The sequence below is a fragment of the Orcinus orca genome, chromosome 9 (genome assembly GCF_937001465.1).
Source record: "Orcinus orca chromosome 9, mOrcOrc1.1, whole genome shotgun sequence".
Lineage (NCBI taxonomy): Eukaryota > Metazoa > Chordata > Mammalia > Artiodactyla > Delphinidae > Orcinus > Orcinus orca.
This window is the reverse complement of record NC_064567.1, coordinates 32,292,444-32,308,810: the sequence shown is the minus strand read 5'-3', so window position 1 is coordinate 32,308,810 and position 16,367 is coordinate 32,292,444. Positions and strand designations below refer to the sequence as shown.

The 16,367-nt window shown below is 43.0% G+C and overlaps 1 protein-coding gene across 11 annotated transcripts in view; it reads left to right on the top strand.

The window, feature by feature from the left end:
* Positions 1-9,582, top strand: part of ST7 (suppression of tumorigenicity 7) — a 255,129-nt gene extending 245,547 nt beyond the window's left edge. For 7 of the 11 annotated variants that reach the window (XM_033428237.2, XM_033428238.2, XM_004269854.3 and 4 more), the window contains 2 exons: positions 1,505-1,644; positions 2,460-3,509. In XM_033428237.2, coding sequence (XP_033284128.1) covers positions 1,505-1,644; positions 2,460-2,579 — 260 coding nt within the window. In that variant the 3' untranslated portion in view covers positions 2,580-3,509. Of the gene's footprint in view, positions 1-1,504; positions 1,645-2,459; positions 3,510-9,241 lie in introns of those variants that run through there. The other 4 variants (XM_012533037.3, XM_004269855.3, XM_012533039.2 and 1 more) reach the window with 1 other exon arrangement.
* Positions 9,583-16,367: the final 6,785 nt, after the last annotated feature.

Below are 16,367 nucleotides of genomic sequence, written 5' to 3'. Positions count from 1 at the left end.
GTAAATCTCCAATGTAGTGGGTGCAAAACAAGGCTGCCATCTCAGGTTGAAAGAGCAGGAGGCAGCTCTCTCATTTCTTTGCAGGACAGACCCACTGGGAGACATGTTACCTTGGGAGCTGGGAGACCTCAGAGGGGTGTGGTTCCTCACCATCTGAGTTTATTGTGGAAAAGCGTCGGGTGCCTCACTCTGCATTAGATTCGATTTCAGAAATCCCTGTGATGGGCCCATGCTCTACCTTTTGACTCCCCCTTCAGGGAGATCCTTGTTAACATTTACAGTTTCTGGTAAGAAAGGCAGTTTTCTGAAAAGTACACTTTTAAAATGTTTTAATTGAGTCCAATCATGTTTCCATGGGGATAGATTCACTATTAGAACAAGATTACAGTTCTTAAAAGAAACTGTCTAGAAATAATCTTTATAGTCCTGGAATAGAAAACTATTTTTCTATCTATAAATAAACTATCACGTTTATTTATTTGAATGCAGTGGTTCAAGTCTGATCTCCCCTCAAAATCATTGGGTGCTGAGGGTGAGGATGGGATGGGGGTAGGTGGCTTTACATGTTACCTGCGTGCTGCACGTGAGTGGTGTAGTGTCCACGGTGGTCCCGAGCACACGTCCACCCATGAAGAATCCTAGCAGGTTGACATCCCTGGATTCAGGTGCATGTGCTCGTTTGTGCTTTGTCCCTCCTTGGCCCTCTACACCCTCAGTTTCAGCAGAGTGGACTACTGCTTAGAGCTGAAAGGTCGAGGAAAGGCTTGAGACCTTGGATTTCCTGAGGAAGATGGAGACCCTCGAATCTTTTGGTTTGAGTGGCAGTGTAGCTCACACACAGCCTCACGGCTCCCCTCCACTGGGCCAGCCTCAGTTGCTTTTCTGTCTGTGCGGACCACTCGAAATTTAAAAGTTATGAAAGGCTCTAAAATCTCCCATTTTTGATGGATGGATGGTCCTCGCTGGATGTCTCTCTATCAGGGTGGCACCCTCCACTGACATAGTTAGATTGTACCAGGAAAAAATACAAGATACCCTAATATCACCCTATCACAATGATTTAAAAATTACAGGAAAAGTGAAAACCTAGAGAGAGGATTTTTTTTTCAGTATACTTGACTTTGGATTTTCCAGGTTTTGTTCAATGAACATGTGTTTTATAATTTGAATAAAGTTTTGTTTTATTTGTGTTTGCTTTTGCAAAAGAAATACTGTATATTAGGCATAGATTGTGTTACTGTCCCTGCCCATGAGTGTGTGACATCCCCAAATTAGCCCTATCATGCCCTAGATAGAGTTCTGAAGGTTGAACGTGGACTTGGGAGAAGCAGATAGGCCACCAAAGGCTGGCTGAAATGTGGGCTCTTGTTCGTTCCAGGGCCCTACCTTTTTCATTTCCAGCAGACTTGAGCCAAAGCTCTGCAGAGTCAGTCCCACCTACAGAAATTCCCTGAGAATGCATTTTACTGCAGCCCTAACACTTCCCTTTTGATCTTCTCCACAGCTTTCCATGAAGTCTCAGTTTACCCAAAAAAGGAGCTTCCCTTCTTTATCCTCTTCACTGCTGGATTGTGTTCCTTCACAGCCATGCTGGCCCTCCTGACACATCAGTTCCCGGAACTCATGGGGGTCTTTGCGAAAGCTGTGAGTATTTGCCAAGGGGGAGGCCGCAGGCAAGGGGCAGGCAAGTCAAGAGAAGCAGCATAAGAGAAAGAGGGGAGCGTTGTGTAGAAGTGGACGTGCTTGTATTGATCCTTTGCATACTGTTCAATTTTCATTATCATCAGTGAGATCAAGGGTTGGGGGTCAGAATGAGAAAGTGTAGCTTGTTTGTTACTGCATGCCTTGCCTATTTCACAGACACAAAAATTCTCAGCAGTTCCCCTAAAAGAATGCATGAGGTCTGAAAGAATTAAAGAATTAAGGGAATCCTAGCAAATGAAAAATACTTGGGAGGTTTTTCAGTTTTGTATAAATTGAATGACATCATTTCTAATCTTTAGATATTGTAGGTCTTTCCTTCAAGAAAGATAGAATTTACATTTTCAAAGATGATTTAAATTTAAAAAGTTTTAATGTCTACAAATTAAATGGCTTGTTTGGGGAATGAACTGAGAGGGTGTGAAGGGTGTGTAGTATTAAGAAGTATACAGATATGATATTTAGAAGTATGGAAATCCATTAAGGGTCTTTAAAGAGGGTTATGGAGAAGAGCTTTAATAAGAAAAGCCATCTGCATTGACAACCAAGAACCATTGTTTCCTTGATGAAAAGTGACCATTTCAGCTTGCACATGCAGTGAGGATAAGTTTACTGATTTTGCCACAGAGGAGTTTCAAACAGAAGGAATAAGGAAAAGAATATCGATTGTTTCCCTGGAACTCCATTCTGATTTCAAGGCGAGTGGAGTCAGCAAGGATGATTTCTAACTTGGCTGGGTTGATTTAATCCCTTTCCAGATGATTGACATTTTCTGCTCGGCAGAGTTCAGGGACTGGAATTGCAAGAGTATTTTCATGCGTGTTGAAGATGAACTGGAAATCCCACCGGCACCTCAATCTCATCATTTTCAAAACTGAACTCATCACCCTTCTTCCCCCACCACCACAACTGCTCCTTCTCCTGTATTCCTGATCTCCGCCAGTGGCACTGATATCCACCCAGTTACTCAAGCCAGAAACTCAGCAGCCCTCCCAAACTCTTCCCTCTCTCACTCCTTATATCCTGTCTGTCTTGGCTTTCACAGTCTGTCGGCTCTAACCTCCTGAGCCACTAGGCATTCGGTAAATGTAATTCACCTCTTCTTCTCCCATGGCTGTCTCTTAGTTTGGATCTTTGTGATTTCTTGCCTGGACACCTGCAAGAGTCTTAACTGGTCTCCTTGCTTCCAGTCTTATCCTCTGCCAGTATTTCTTTCATACTGACAAAAGAATGATCTTTCTAAATTGCAAGTCTGAGCACGTCACTTCCCTGCTTGAATTTCTTCAGTAGTTTCCCACCAGCATCAGGATAAAGTCCCAGATCTTTAGCATGGCATACAGGGTCCTTTATGATCTGGCCCTTGCTTTCCTCTTCAGCCCCATCTCTCTCCCAACTCTTGCACAGACACTGGTCTTGGGCCACAGTGAATTGCTCACCATTCCCAGATGCTTTTGTGAGCCTCGGTGCCTTTGCACGTACTGTTTGCTCTGCATGGAATGCCCTTCCCCATTATCATCAGCACTTGTACAGTCTACTAACGCCTCTTCATTCTTTTATACTCAGCTTCCTTTCTAAGTTTCTCCCAAGCTGAGTTAGATGTTTCTCCTCTCAGCTCCCACAGTATTCCATGAATACCTATATTACGTTTATTGTACTGTATTATAATTGTTAAAAACTTGTCTGACCCCCTTGTAGAATGTGAGCTCTTTGCGAGCAGGACTGTGTCTTCCTCATCTCTGTATCCCCAAAGCTTTGCACAGTGCCTTGCACATAGTAGGTTTTCAATAAATGATTATTAAATAAATAAATGGTAGTGGTTTCTGCAGAAAGAATCAGTGTAAAAAATTAGATACAGCTTAGCATTTCTTCTCTTCTTTTATAATTATGATCACAGACAGAGTTGAAAGGGACCTTAAACTGCCTTCAACAGTAACTTGATGAAGGTCATTTAGACTCATCTGGAATACTTTTAGCGATGGAGTGTTCACCTGTTCAACATGGAAGCCCATTTCCATACTGGATCACTCAGAACTCTTCTTGATACTGATAAAATCTGCCTTCCTTTAATTTCCACTTATTTCCTATTCTACTCTCCAAAACTATAGTGAACAACTCTACTTCCTCTTGCAATTTCTTGAGGCAACTAATATATTCATGGCCACCTCTCACCTCTAACTTACTACCTTCTCTTTTCTTCAGGCAGAATGTCTCCAATTTCCTTAAGTCTTCTGTACATGATATGATTCCTGAACCCAGTATCACCCAAGCTGCCTCCTTAGATGCTCCCTAGTTTATGGGCCTATGCTATTCATTATTTGCTTCTATTCCCAAGCCAACCTTTGAGTTAAAGCAGTTACCAAAAGTCTGAATAGATTAGAGTGTCATGTAGTAAAATTTAAAATAAGAATACATTTACAACATTAGTCAATGTCATTCTTCATTGAACTAACAAGCAGCTCTTGGTGGGAATTTAGGATCAGGACAGTGATTCTCAGCCCCTAGTGTGCACAAAATTCACCTGGCCCTACCACCGGAAGTTCAGAGCCTTGAGTGTTAGCACCCGGGAATCTGCGTTTTTAAACAAGCCCCGCCCCCCCACCGATTCTAAGGATGGGGGTTGAGGACCATTTCCTTCAAAGAACACTGGTCTCAAAAAAGCCAGCCTTTGAGCAGACATTTGCAGGTGCATGGTGCGACGTCAGAGCTGTTGAGGTGACAGGTTTCTAGGAACCAGCAGTTTCACCCCGGCTACTCCTTGAAATCATCTAGGGAGCTTAAAAATTACAGGTGCCTGATCTCCCAATCCTGGGGACTCTGACTTAGTTGGTCTGGGATGCAGCCTGGGCATCTGAGTTTTCAGATGCCCCCCTAGTGATTTGGGTGTGCAGCCAGGGCTGAGAGCCCCTGTACTGAATAAAGTAACTGCCTGAAACTGCGTCGCCCAGGGAGAGGGCTGGGAGGAATGGAGGGTAGTACATAGAATACGGCTGGGTGTTCTCTAGGTAAGGCTGTGTAGCCTCCAGAATATCACAGAGATGTGTTCGTTATGGATGTTAGACCAAGGGCCACTCTCCTCATTTAATGTTCCCAAAGCTTTGTTTTTGAGTCAAGGACCAGATGATTAAATAAAATATAAATTTACCTTTATGGTCCTCATAGTTTATGCTCTACCAAGGTGTGGTAGTTTGGTCAGCTACTCATAGTTTTCAAAAGTAGTTTAGATAAATTTGCTTTTAAACCTCTGTCTGGAGGATCACATTCATCTTGCCCTTCATTAAGGTTTAGCAGTACTAAAACGTCTGGAGAGATTTCATGGGGAAGGAAGATGGATGGCCTGAAGGAGACAAGCCCCATCTCCCTCCTCCTTCCCCGCACTGCTCCGGAGTCTTCTCCACATTTTCACTCTTGTCACTTCATCAGGCCCCTCGTGAAGCCCCCCACAGGTTATCACAGCTGCCCTATAGGCTGCCTGCAACCATTTGCAGCTTGTGAAAATGATTTTCTCAGACCTCGCCTGAGATAATGTCCCTGGGATAATGACTCAGTAGATGGAGAGAGATTGCACTGCCACCCGCCAGGCTGCGTGCAGCTTGGGAACTCTCCAGTGTGTTTACATGTTGATATGCAGCCAGTAAGGAAGCCCGCAGCCAAGCGTGAGCCACTGGAAAATAGTAAAATGAGAGGCTTCAACTCTCTCCGCCTAATCTAATCTACCTCAATGACTTAGGACTAACTCTTCCTAGAATGTTTGGTTACCAAGATAAGGTTGCTCATATAAATAAGTGATCATTCCAAACCCAGCCCCTCACAGAATGTGGGAAGGTCAGCATGCTGACCTCTTCTGTTTGAAGGGCCCTGTCTTTCCTCCTCTGGTCTCTCTCCTTCCCTGAGATCCAGCCCCCTGACTTCTGACTCTTGTCTTCAACTTATGCGCCCTGACCTCTTTGAAGTCTGATATTGATTACAGTGAAATGTCAATTGTCTGATTGCAGTAGGGCACCTGGAACTTATTCAGATAAGCAGAGGCGTTTCAAGCGTTAACGAAGCACATTGCGAGCCATGACCTTCTTCTAAATAACGGTGTTTCAGGGAAAAGGAGGATCAGGCGACTGAAGTGTTGCTCTCTCTTTTTTATTAGTTCAGTTGCTTTTTCTCACCACAAGACACTGATTGAATTATGGTGCATTTTGGACCGTGTATGTCTGCCCCCAGGACAGACGTTTTGGACATTGAGACAGATGAGCTGTTCCAGGGTTGCCTGGTGTTGCTCATTCAGACTTAACTTTTCAGGCAATAAAATTTCCCAAGTCCCTAAGTGAAACTGTTGTTTCTCTATGTGCATTGGTTGAGTCTTCGGCCAAAAAGTGTTGACTGATATTCAGTCGTGCAAAGAAGCATCCTAAGTAAACAAAGCATGTTCCACCAAACTTCTTTTGTTTAATACCTCCTGATGAAAGCCACTGACCTTCGGTTAGTAAATGAAAAGGGCTTAACGGTTCCAGGCACCCCATTACATTTTGCTGCTTCTTCCTTGTGGGCGAGGGTTGGGGAGGAGGTCTCGGAGAGCGCTGCTAAGGAGGAAGGTAACCTAGCAGCAAAGGGTGCTCATCGCAACTGGGGTGCTGCGAGAGAATTAGGATCTCTAGGAAAGCGTTCAAGGCATTCTTTTCTCGATTGTCCCAAGGTTAGAACATTCTAGATATGAGGGAGAGCAGTAAATGATCACATACATGGGAGGTATTAGGAGTTAATTCTCTTGTGGAACCTGGTCGAGAAGCACAGGTGTCCAGGGGGCCAGGGCTCACTGCATCTTGCTGCGCAGGGTGGAAAGAGGGGCATTTACAGACCACAAACTGGGATGGCCTGCCACTTAATTTCCAGAGGCCTCCCTTTTACGCTTTTTATCCAAGTCAGGTCAGTGACCAAAACTAAGCAAACAGACGGGCCTTTATTTTGAACCAGCTTTGTAACGACATCTCCATTCATTCTGCTACCCAAGCTGAGGCTCCCTGGTGTCCCCCCGTGTAGTGTATGAAGTCGCCCAGGGTGTAGACTTTGAGCGATTCCTATCATCTGACCACACTGGCTCACGCTAATGCATCACTTGTTCCCACCTCAGTCACAACTTCGGTGGTTATAAGTCTGTTTTGGATTAGGTGTGCAGGATATGATAACTTCACCAGCAAAATCCCCTTGTTCAGTGGGCCTCATCTTCCTGCCCGTCAGCATCCTCGGTTCATCCAGACTGCTTTAGCACCTAGCTCCTCTTAATGGAGCTGAGCATTACAGGCAAATGCCGTGTGTTATGGAGCCTTGACAATCTCTGACTACAAACAAATGAACAAATGTTATGTGTAAATAGTTTTAATTCTACAGTGTTATCATGTCGGTCTGATACAATCAGTAGACTTGTTCCATGTCATCCTCTCAGAACTAGGATTTTACAAACTCTTTCGGGGCAGCTCGGGCAGTAATTACTCATTCCTGGGCCTAGTATCTCCCACAATGCCTTCCAACCTCATCCAGCTCTAAACTGAAAAGGACAGGCAGTCCATTAAGTAGGGTGAGCATCCCATGTGGTACTGTGCACCCAACCAAGGATAATTTCAGAAGGTTGCCAGGCATTGCCCTGTATCTAACACCCACTTGAGGAAAGAGCCATCCTACCTTCACTCAAGTACTAACGTGGCTGCCTTTTTCTTAACTGCAAGTTCCTTAACAGCCTGGCACTCAAGGCCCTCCCCAGAGTTATGCTAGTTGCTTTTGAACTCTACCTCCATCTCTTCTAGTCATACCAGCTGCTTTCCCCTCTCTGTTCCAGCTGTTTATTGAGCCTGGAAGGCCCACCTGCTCACATGTCTTTCCTTACCATTCTTACCCCATCTCTGTCTTTTCATACCCCAGCCATCCACTGGGGACTATTTCAGTCACCTCATTTTCAGTTTTTCCTGTTCCTTTTGACAAAATGGATTCTCTCCCTTTCCCGAACCTTCCTGGTGCTTTGTTTGTGCGTCTATCTTCTACTCTGTCGTGGTCTACCTGGTATTGTTACTTTGCTGGGTACAGGTCTTAGTGGCTCCCTTCCCCAACCCCTAGGCTTTGAGCTTCCTGACAGTGGGACTTTTGTCCTAGACGCTTTTATATCTCACCCAGTACTTAAGTGCCTTACTGAGTAAATATATTCAATTGATGTAAAAGATGCAGTACAGAGAAGGGTTCCGAACCTTATACTCTCTCGAGTTTTCGTTACACAAATCTCGCACTTGATGGTCCTGCCATAATGTGGTACAGGACTTCCCAGTTTGCATTCTACTGGTTCTTTAAAAAAAAAAAAAGAAGAAGAAGGACAGATTCTGAGGTCATGTAAATTTGGGAAACTTGCCTACCATACCCCTTCTTGAGGACCCGCAATCCATAGAACATGTGACCAGTAGAGGAGACTGTTTCAACTTCACTACATTCAGGTCTACTAATTTGTCTGGCCTCAGACCATGTTCCCCCTCTGCGTATGTACTCATGTCCTACAGCACACTTCTGTGGGAAATTCTTGGTGGTGTAGACGGTGCTGTGCTATGGGCAAGGGATTGGGACAAAGGACTCCTCCGTACAAGAACCAGACATTGAACCCTAGTGAGACGATACCTTGGTTCTGAACAGAGAGCAAGGAAACCCATCCAAATACCCGTCTTGTGCCTGCTTGGGTTAGGGCACCTCTTCTGCCAGATGCTGGATGGCTTGTGGAGGGACGCTGAGTCTTCACGAGAACATAATCAGAACAGACTTGAGATTATGTTAAATGAGTCTCAGGCAAGGCGCCTGACTTTCCTAAAAGGCACAGATAATAAGCATTATTCTCTACATGAAAAACAGAAAGGAATTCAGTAACCAAACGAAAGAGATCCCAAAGCTCTCCTCAGAGCAGCACCTTTTCCACAAGGACGTGTCGTCCATGGACTGGCCAGCTTGCTGCCCTCCCCAAGGCTCCCATGATGCTCACCACTAAGCAGGTAGTTCAGAAAAGAACATGGGCTGCAGGTGTTTGGGAGACAATAGGATCCCAAAGCAATCCACAGCCATACGACAAACTGGACTTTTTTTTTCTGTTGTTGCCTTTTCCACTTAAAGTTCTATAACTAGGCAAGCAGATGAAGAAGTTGTCACCATTTTTTTAACTCTTCTGCTCACTTGCCACCCATCTGTCAGTCCCTTTTGACGGCACTGGTCATCTCCATGGGCAGCCCTCAGATCCTGAAGGCTGGTTGGAAGGCCTCAGAACTGTGGGCAGCTGTCAGAGGAATGAAGGGCCTGTCAGCCAACACTTCTCCCCCTCATCCATCAGAGCCATGGGGGCGGGTGCAGAAGCTGGAATGTAGGTTTGTTCGTCAACCCATGTTTCCTACGAACATAAACATGAAATCTTAGCCTTTGGAAGCTTTTTATAATGCAGAGACGTAAGATGAAAGCATGAGTTGGAGAGGTTCGTTTTGATGTCTTGAACAAGATTTCTCCTGACTTCTGCGCTTTTCTCGTTTGTTCGCAGTTCCTCAGCACTTTGTTTGCCCCCTTAAACTTTGTCATGGAGAAAGTGGAAAGCATCCTCCCATCCAGTCTTTGGCACCAGCTGACTAGGATCTAGGGAAGCCCACCCGTCCTTCCACTCACCTCACCCAGTGGGCTGCCACCATCTCTTCGTGCCAACTCCTCGTGGACTGCAAGAAAGCATGACTTTGAAAAAGGGAAGCCATTCCGAGATTTTAAAACCTTCATGGACTGTCTGTTCCATATTAAAAGCTGTTTTTGTTGTACAAAATTCATTGATGTTCAGTTCTATTATATTTTGCTTTCAGAAAAGAAAAAATAAACTTTTGTGTATTGCAGCAACCAGTTGTGTCTTCCAGCCCTAAAACTGTTGGTGTCCAAATAAACCTACAGGTTACATTTAATTTACTAAGGCCCCAGATCTGCTCAGTGCAACACAATGGTTTTCTATGCTAATGGAACTCCTTTCACCAGGCCCTCGGCACCCCTACGGTTGGTGGCTTAGAAAACAGACTCTCTTCGGCTAAAAAGTACCATCTTTTTCAGCCCCAAACTGTATGTCCTCATAGGCTAAATGCACAAAAGAAATTTCCAGCATGAATGACAGGAAGCATGAATGAAACGAAATGTATGTGCCATCCCAGGTTGTTCCAATTCAGAGACTCTACTCACAGAATAGAACTCAGCACTGTGGTTCTAGGAATCATTTTACTTCTGCTTTCTGAAAACTTGTCGTGAGAAAAAAAGTTCTGATGAGAGCTACAGAGCCAATAGTCTATCGTAGGACCTGACCACTTTCAACATTGCCATTTTTTAAATGTTTTCTCATAAGGGTCATTTTTTTTTTATCATGTTTTCATTCTTGATGCTTGCGTGTGAGCGTTCTCTGAGTGTTTCCATGATCTGAACCATAGTGGCGGTTTGTCTTCACCATCTTTGAAAGCCTTCTACATGAGTCACACCTGCCAAGCATTTCTTTTTTTTTCTTTCTTTAACATCTTTATTGGATTATAATTGCTTTACAATGGTGCGTTAGTTTCTGCTTTATAACAAAGTGAATCAGCTATACATATACATATATCCCTATATCTCCTCCCTCCTGCGTCTCCCTCCCACCCTCCCTATCCCACCCCTCTAGGTGGTCACAAACCACAGAGCTGATCTCCCTGTGCTATGCGGCTGCTTCCCACTAGCTATCTAATTTACATTTGGTAGTATATATTAGTCCATGCCACTCTCTCTCTTCGTCCCAACTTACCCTTCCCCCCACCCCGTGTCCTCAAGTCCATTCTCTACATCTGCGTCTTTATTCCAGTCCTGTCCCTAGGTTCTTTCATAACCATTTGTTTTGTTTTTTTTTTTAGATTCCATATATTATGTGTTAGCATACGGTATTTGTTTTTCTCTTTCTGACGTACTTCACTCTGTATGACAGACTCTAGGTCCATCCATCTCACTACAAATAACTCAATTTCATTTCTTTTTATGGTTGAGTAATATTCCACTGTATATATGTGCCATGTCTTGTTTATCCATCCATCTGTCAGTGGACACTTAGGTTGCTTCCATGTCCTGGCTATTGTAAATAGAGTTGCAATGAACATTGTGGTACATGACTCTTTGAATTATGGTTTTCTCAGGGTATATGCCCAGTAGTGGGATTGCTGGGTCGTATGGTAGTTCTATTTTTAGTTTTTAAGGAACCTCCATACTGTTCTCCATAGTGGCTGTATCAACTTACATTCCCACCAACAGTGCAAGAGGGTTCCCTTTTCTCCACACCCTCTCCAGCATTTATTGTATGTAGATTTTTTGATGATGGCCATTCTGACTGGTGTGAGCTGATACCTCATTGTAGTTCTGATTTGCATTTCTCTAATGATTAGTGATGTTGAGCATTCTTTCATGTGTTTGTTGGCAATCTGTATATCTTCTTTGGAGAAATGTCTATTTAGGTCTTCTGGCTATTTTTGGATTGGGTTGTTTGTTTTTTTGATATTGCGCTGCCTGAGCTGCTTGTGAATTTTGGAGATTAATTCTTTGTCAGTTGCTTCATTTGCAAATATTTTCTCCCATTCTGAGGGTTGTCTTTTTGTCTAGTTATGGTTTCCTTTGCTGTGCAAAAGCTTTTAAGTTTCATTAGGTCCCATTTGTTTAGTTTTGTTTTTATTTCCATTTCTCTAGGAGGTGGGTCAAAAGAATCTTGCTGTGATATATATCATAGAGTGTTCTGCCTATGTTTTCCTCTAAGAGTTTGATAGTGTCCGGCCTTACATTTAGTTCTTTAATCCATTTTGAGTTTATTTTTGTGTATGGCGTTAGGGAGTGTTCTAATTTCCTTCTTTTACATGTAGCTGTCCAGTTTTCCCAACACCACTTATTGAAGAGGCTGTCTTTTCTCCATTGTATAATCTTGCCTCCTTTATCAAAAATAAGGTGACCATATGTGCGTGGGTTTATCTCTGGGCTTTCTGTCCTGTTCCATTGATCTATATTTCTGTTTTTGTGCCAGTACCATACTGTCTTGATGACTGTAGCTTTGTAGTATAGTCTGAAGTCTGGGAGCCTGATTCCTCCAGCTCTGTTTTTCGTTCTCAAGATTGCTTTGGCTATTCGGGGTCTTTTGTGTTTCCATACAAATTGTGAAATTTTTTGTTCTAATTCTGTGAAAAATGCCATTGATAGTTTGATAAGGATTGCATTGAACCTGTAGATTGCTTTGGGTAGTAGAGTCATTTCACAATGTTGATTCTTCCAATCCAAGAACGTGGTATATCTCTCCATCTGTTTGTATCATCTTTAATTTCTTTCATCAGTGATTTATAGTTTTCTGCATACAGGTCTTTTGTCTCCTTAGGTAGGTTTATTCCTAAGTATTTCATTCTTTTTGTTACAGTGGTAAATGGGAGTGTTTCCTTAATTGCTCTTTCAGATTTTTCATCATTAGTGTATAGGAATGCAAGAGATTTCTGTGCATTAATTTTGTATCCTGATCCTTTACCAAATTAATTGATTAGCTCTAGTAGTTTTCTGATAGCATCTTTAGGATTCTCTATCTACAGTATCATGTCATCTGCAAACAGTGACAGCTTTACTTCTTCTTTCCAATTTGGATTCCTTTTATTTCTTTTTCTTCTCTGATTGCTGTGGCTAAAACTTCTAAAACTATGTTGAATAATAATGGTAAGAGTGGGCAACCTTGTGTTGTTCCTGATCTTAATGGAAATGGTTTCAGGTTTTCACCATTGAGAACCATGTTGGCTGTGGGTTTGTCATATATGGCCTTTATTATGTTGAGGTAAGTTCCGTCTGTGCCTACTTTCTGGAGGGTTTTTATCATAAATGTGTGTTGAATTTTGTTGAAAGCTTTCTCTGCATCTGTTGAGATGATCATATGGTTTTTATCCTTCAGTTTGTTAATATGGTGTATCACATTGATTGATTTGCGTATATTGAAGAATCCTTGCATACCTGGGATAAACCCCACTTGATCATGGTGCATGATCAAGCATCTCTTTTTACTTAAGCAAAAGAGAAAAATAAATAACCTTGACTCCTCTATCTGAAGTGAAAAGTACCTCTATTCAAAATCTCAGTTGGTGCTGTAAAAAGAAAGAACTGTCCTTTACATGGCTTATTTTCCCTTTTGTTTAGAATCCTGAATCTTTCCCCATGAGCGTTGCAATAGGCAGCGTTCGGGAAAGCACCACACCACGTCCCCTTCGCAGCTGGACTTCCTGCCACCTCCTGGTCTTCATCCAAGAGCAGAGTCAAGCAGGCAGGTAAGGTTTAGGTGCACAAGGGCTTTTTGTGCTTTGGGCAAACTTTTCTCTCTACCTCCTTCGTGCAAAGCCATGGGGGACATGTGCAGTTGGCTGCTGCTCTTAGTAAACTATCTCAGAGAGGTTGAACCCCTATATCCACATCTAGTGGTACTGCTCTTGGGAGCAGGGGCTGTGTCTGCTTTGCTTGCCTCTTTACCTCTTCGTCCCCCAGCACAACTCTTGACCTGGAGTGGATGCTCAAATGATCTGTTGAGCAAATTGATGCAGTATGTGATAGGTACAAATAAACTTTTATTAATGTTCAGAGTAGAGAGATTGGTTCCAGCAGAAAAGGACCAGGGAAGCCTGAGAATTGGAAATTGGAGCTGGAAGAAAATGTAGTAATTATTTAATACAATTATTTGATTTAACAGATGGGGAAACCAAAGTCAAAAAAGATTTCGACCTGAGTTTGGACTAGATTGCGATAAGTCTTAAATGAAAGGTTCGAGAGCCCATAGGCAATGGTAAGTGGAAATGGCCCATCATGAGTTGTTGTTGGAAACCCCAGTTGCAGGAAATGCAGCAAAGAAATGTAACACAAGGATTTAAAAGCACCTTGTGAATTTAGCAATGAGGACTAGAGCATTTCCACGGAGAGGGGAGGCAGAAGTTAGGCTTTGACGGGTACAGGGAGTGAATGGGAGCCGCGAAGGTGGAGAAAAGATGGTGACAGAATGAAGACACAAGGGGGGATAAGGGGCTGTTGGAGGGAATGAGTCCACGGTCCAGGAGAGGAGCTAATCACGTGAGCTAATTCCTTTCTTCCACCTCTCCCTTCAGCTGCTGTGCTCAACTCTGAGAGCAACCATGACTCACTCTTGCCATTCTGACCTCCCTGGGCCAGGATGCCAGGGAGGGTGCTGTCTTCCCAGCACTGGCTTGCTTTGCTGCCCCTGAGCACAAGCATTCAGGTCGTTTTAAGGTTTTTTTGCAAACCTATGGAGAGGCAGAATGAGAGCAACCAGTATATCAGAGCAATTTTTAAGGTGATCGATTTTACACAGTTCTTACATTTCTTACCTAAGGTCCAGAGTTCCTGACTTAATAAGATGGCAACTGGAATCCAAGTTGCATTTCTGCCTTCTGCTCTTACTTCTATATAAGGGGACATCGAAACCCATTCTGATGGGCTTTCCTCTATAAAGACACTTCCTCCCAGCTGGACCATAAGTGTCGCATAGCCTCACCTTACATGTGTTTGTTGGAATACAAATGTAAACATTGTAAATTAAATACTAGCAGATTGGATCTAGCAGTGTATACAAGAAGACACAATGTGACCAAATGGGAAGGTTGATTTTTTTTTAAACTTCTTTTGTCAGTACTTCAGTATAAAAGTCATTCTGTCTTTATACAAGAATTGGGGAGCTTTCAATATTTTTATATGGCCCAGAATAATTAAACACTGACATTACCTGCTCTTCAAGGATTAGATAAAACTCAGACATGAAACATCTGATTTTAGTGCTTTGTTAATGGTAGGTCTTTGATCACCTTTTTACTATCTGCAATGGTGACTGGTCTGTGCAGATACTCTACTTCTTATGTTTAGCTGATTGCATGTTTTCTAGGAAATTACTGCTTTCTCTAGGCATCAAATGTGTTACCACAAAGTTACATGTGTATATCATTTATATTATATATTCAGTCTCTCCTGTATTTGTGGTAATTTCTTTTCTCGTTCCTAATTTTATATATTTTTGCTATCTTTCTTTGTTTTTTCCCTCTTTAATCAGCTTCACAAAGTTTACCTTAAAGTTTTGGATTTACTGATGCATTCTTTTTGTTTTGTATTTTATTATTTCTTCCTGGTTTCTCTTGTTTATAAGAACTATAATTTTCCTAATTCCCTTAGGTGAGTACTTGGTACATTTTTACATTCTTTTAAGAAGGAGGTATTTAAGGCTATGAATTTTCCTCTACAAGTAGCTTTCTTGTTCCATAGATTTTGCTATTAAGCGTTCTCCACTCTTTTCTAGAAATTTATGTTTTAGTTTCTTTTTATCCAGGAGGGATCACTTTGGGGACATTTTCTAATAATTGGTTCTCCATTGCTGCCTTCAAGGGATTTATTTTTAATGTTATTCTGCAATATCTAATGAAAACATCAAAGATGTTCAACCACCTACCCCCAAATACAGTAAACCCTGACACCTCACACCCATGTACTAGTTCCAAGTAAACTTTTGATTCCTGTTTCCAACATTTTTTTAAAAATTACATCTTTCTTCAGTGTGAACCTTCAGGGTGATGTTAAAATGTCTAAACCATGTTTATGTCACTTCCACTGTTCTGTTGTTCTTATTCTCCCCTCCCCATGGCCATGCTCTTCACCAAGCAAAGACGAGTTCACATCACATATTTGGCTTCTACTCTGCTATGATGACAGCTTGGGCTGTATCAGGAATTGAAATGTAAAAGGAGGTGGCAGGGGCTAGACAGGGGCTTGAAGGAGCTAGTCTTGAAGTTCTGGCTTTTGAGGGTCAAGAATGGCTGAGGCCAAACAGGCATTGACTGAAATGGGAATGTCCAAGCAGAGGTGGACTGGGCCTCTATCAGGAATGCTCTGGAGAGCACAGGGGACGGAAGACCTACAGTTGATAAATGTGTCTCCTTCATAATAATAGCTGTGATTCTCCAGCAGGAGCAAAGAGCAGAAGGGAAGCAGGTTCTCTTCCCCTCTTTCTCCAGCTTGTCTCCTATTACATCCAGCTCCAGTCCATTTCATAGTCCCTTGGATCCTCAGCCTTGAAGCTGAGGAAGAATAACTTGGAAGAAAAACTTAGGAAGAAAAACTCTGGAGTCGAACACCTCAATTGACCGTCACCAAAAGGCAAGCAAACTTCAAAGTGGGTCTGTGTTTGTCCAGGGAGGGGGCAGTAGGTTACAATTTTAGAGGGAATCTAAGTATGTCCATGAAGTCTGGTGGCTCTCGGCTTCCGTGCACACGGGCTGTAGGACCTGACACCCCTCCCCGCTTCAGGCTCCCCACATGAGCCTCACTGCCCCCTTTCTGAGGTCTGGGTGCTGCGTGCAGGCCCACAGGCCACCCCTTGGTGCCTCTCAGCTTCTCCACTGTCCCTCAGGTCACCCAGAACAGTCTCTGCAGTGGCAGCACGTCCTGCCAAACACAGGGCAGTTTCAGCTGATTTCCTGATAGTTTTCTGGGGCAAAGAACTACAAAATCGGGACTGCTGCTTGAAATGACAGAAGGGAGAATGCAGGGAGAAAATATGAATTAACATCCGAAAGATAGTCTGCCCCTCAAATCAAAGACAACCTTCACATCCAGTATAAATT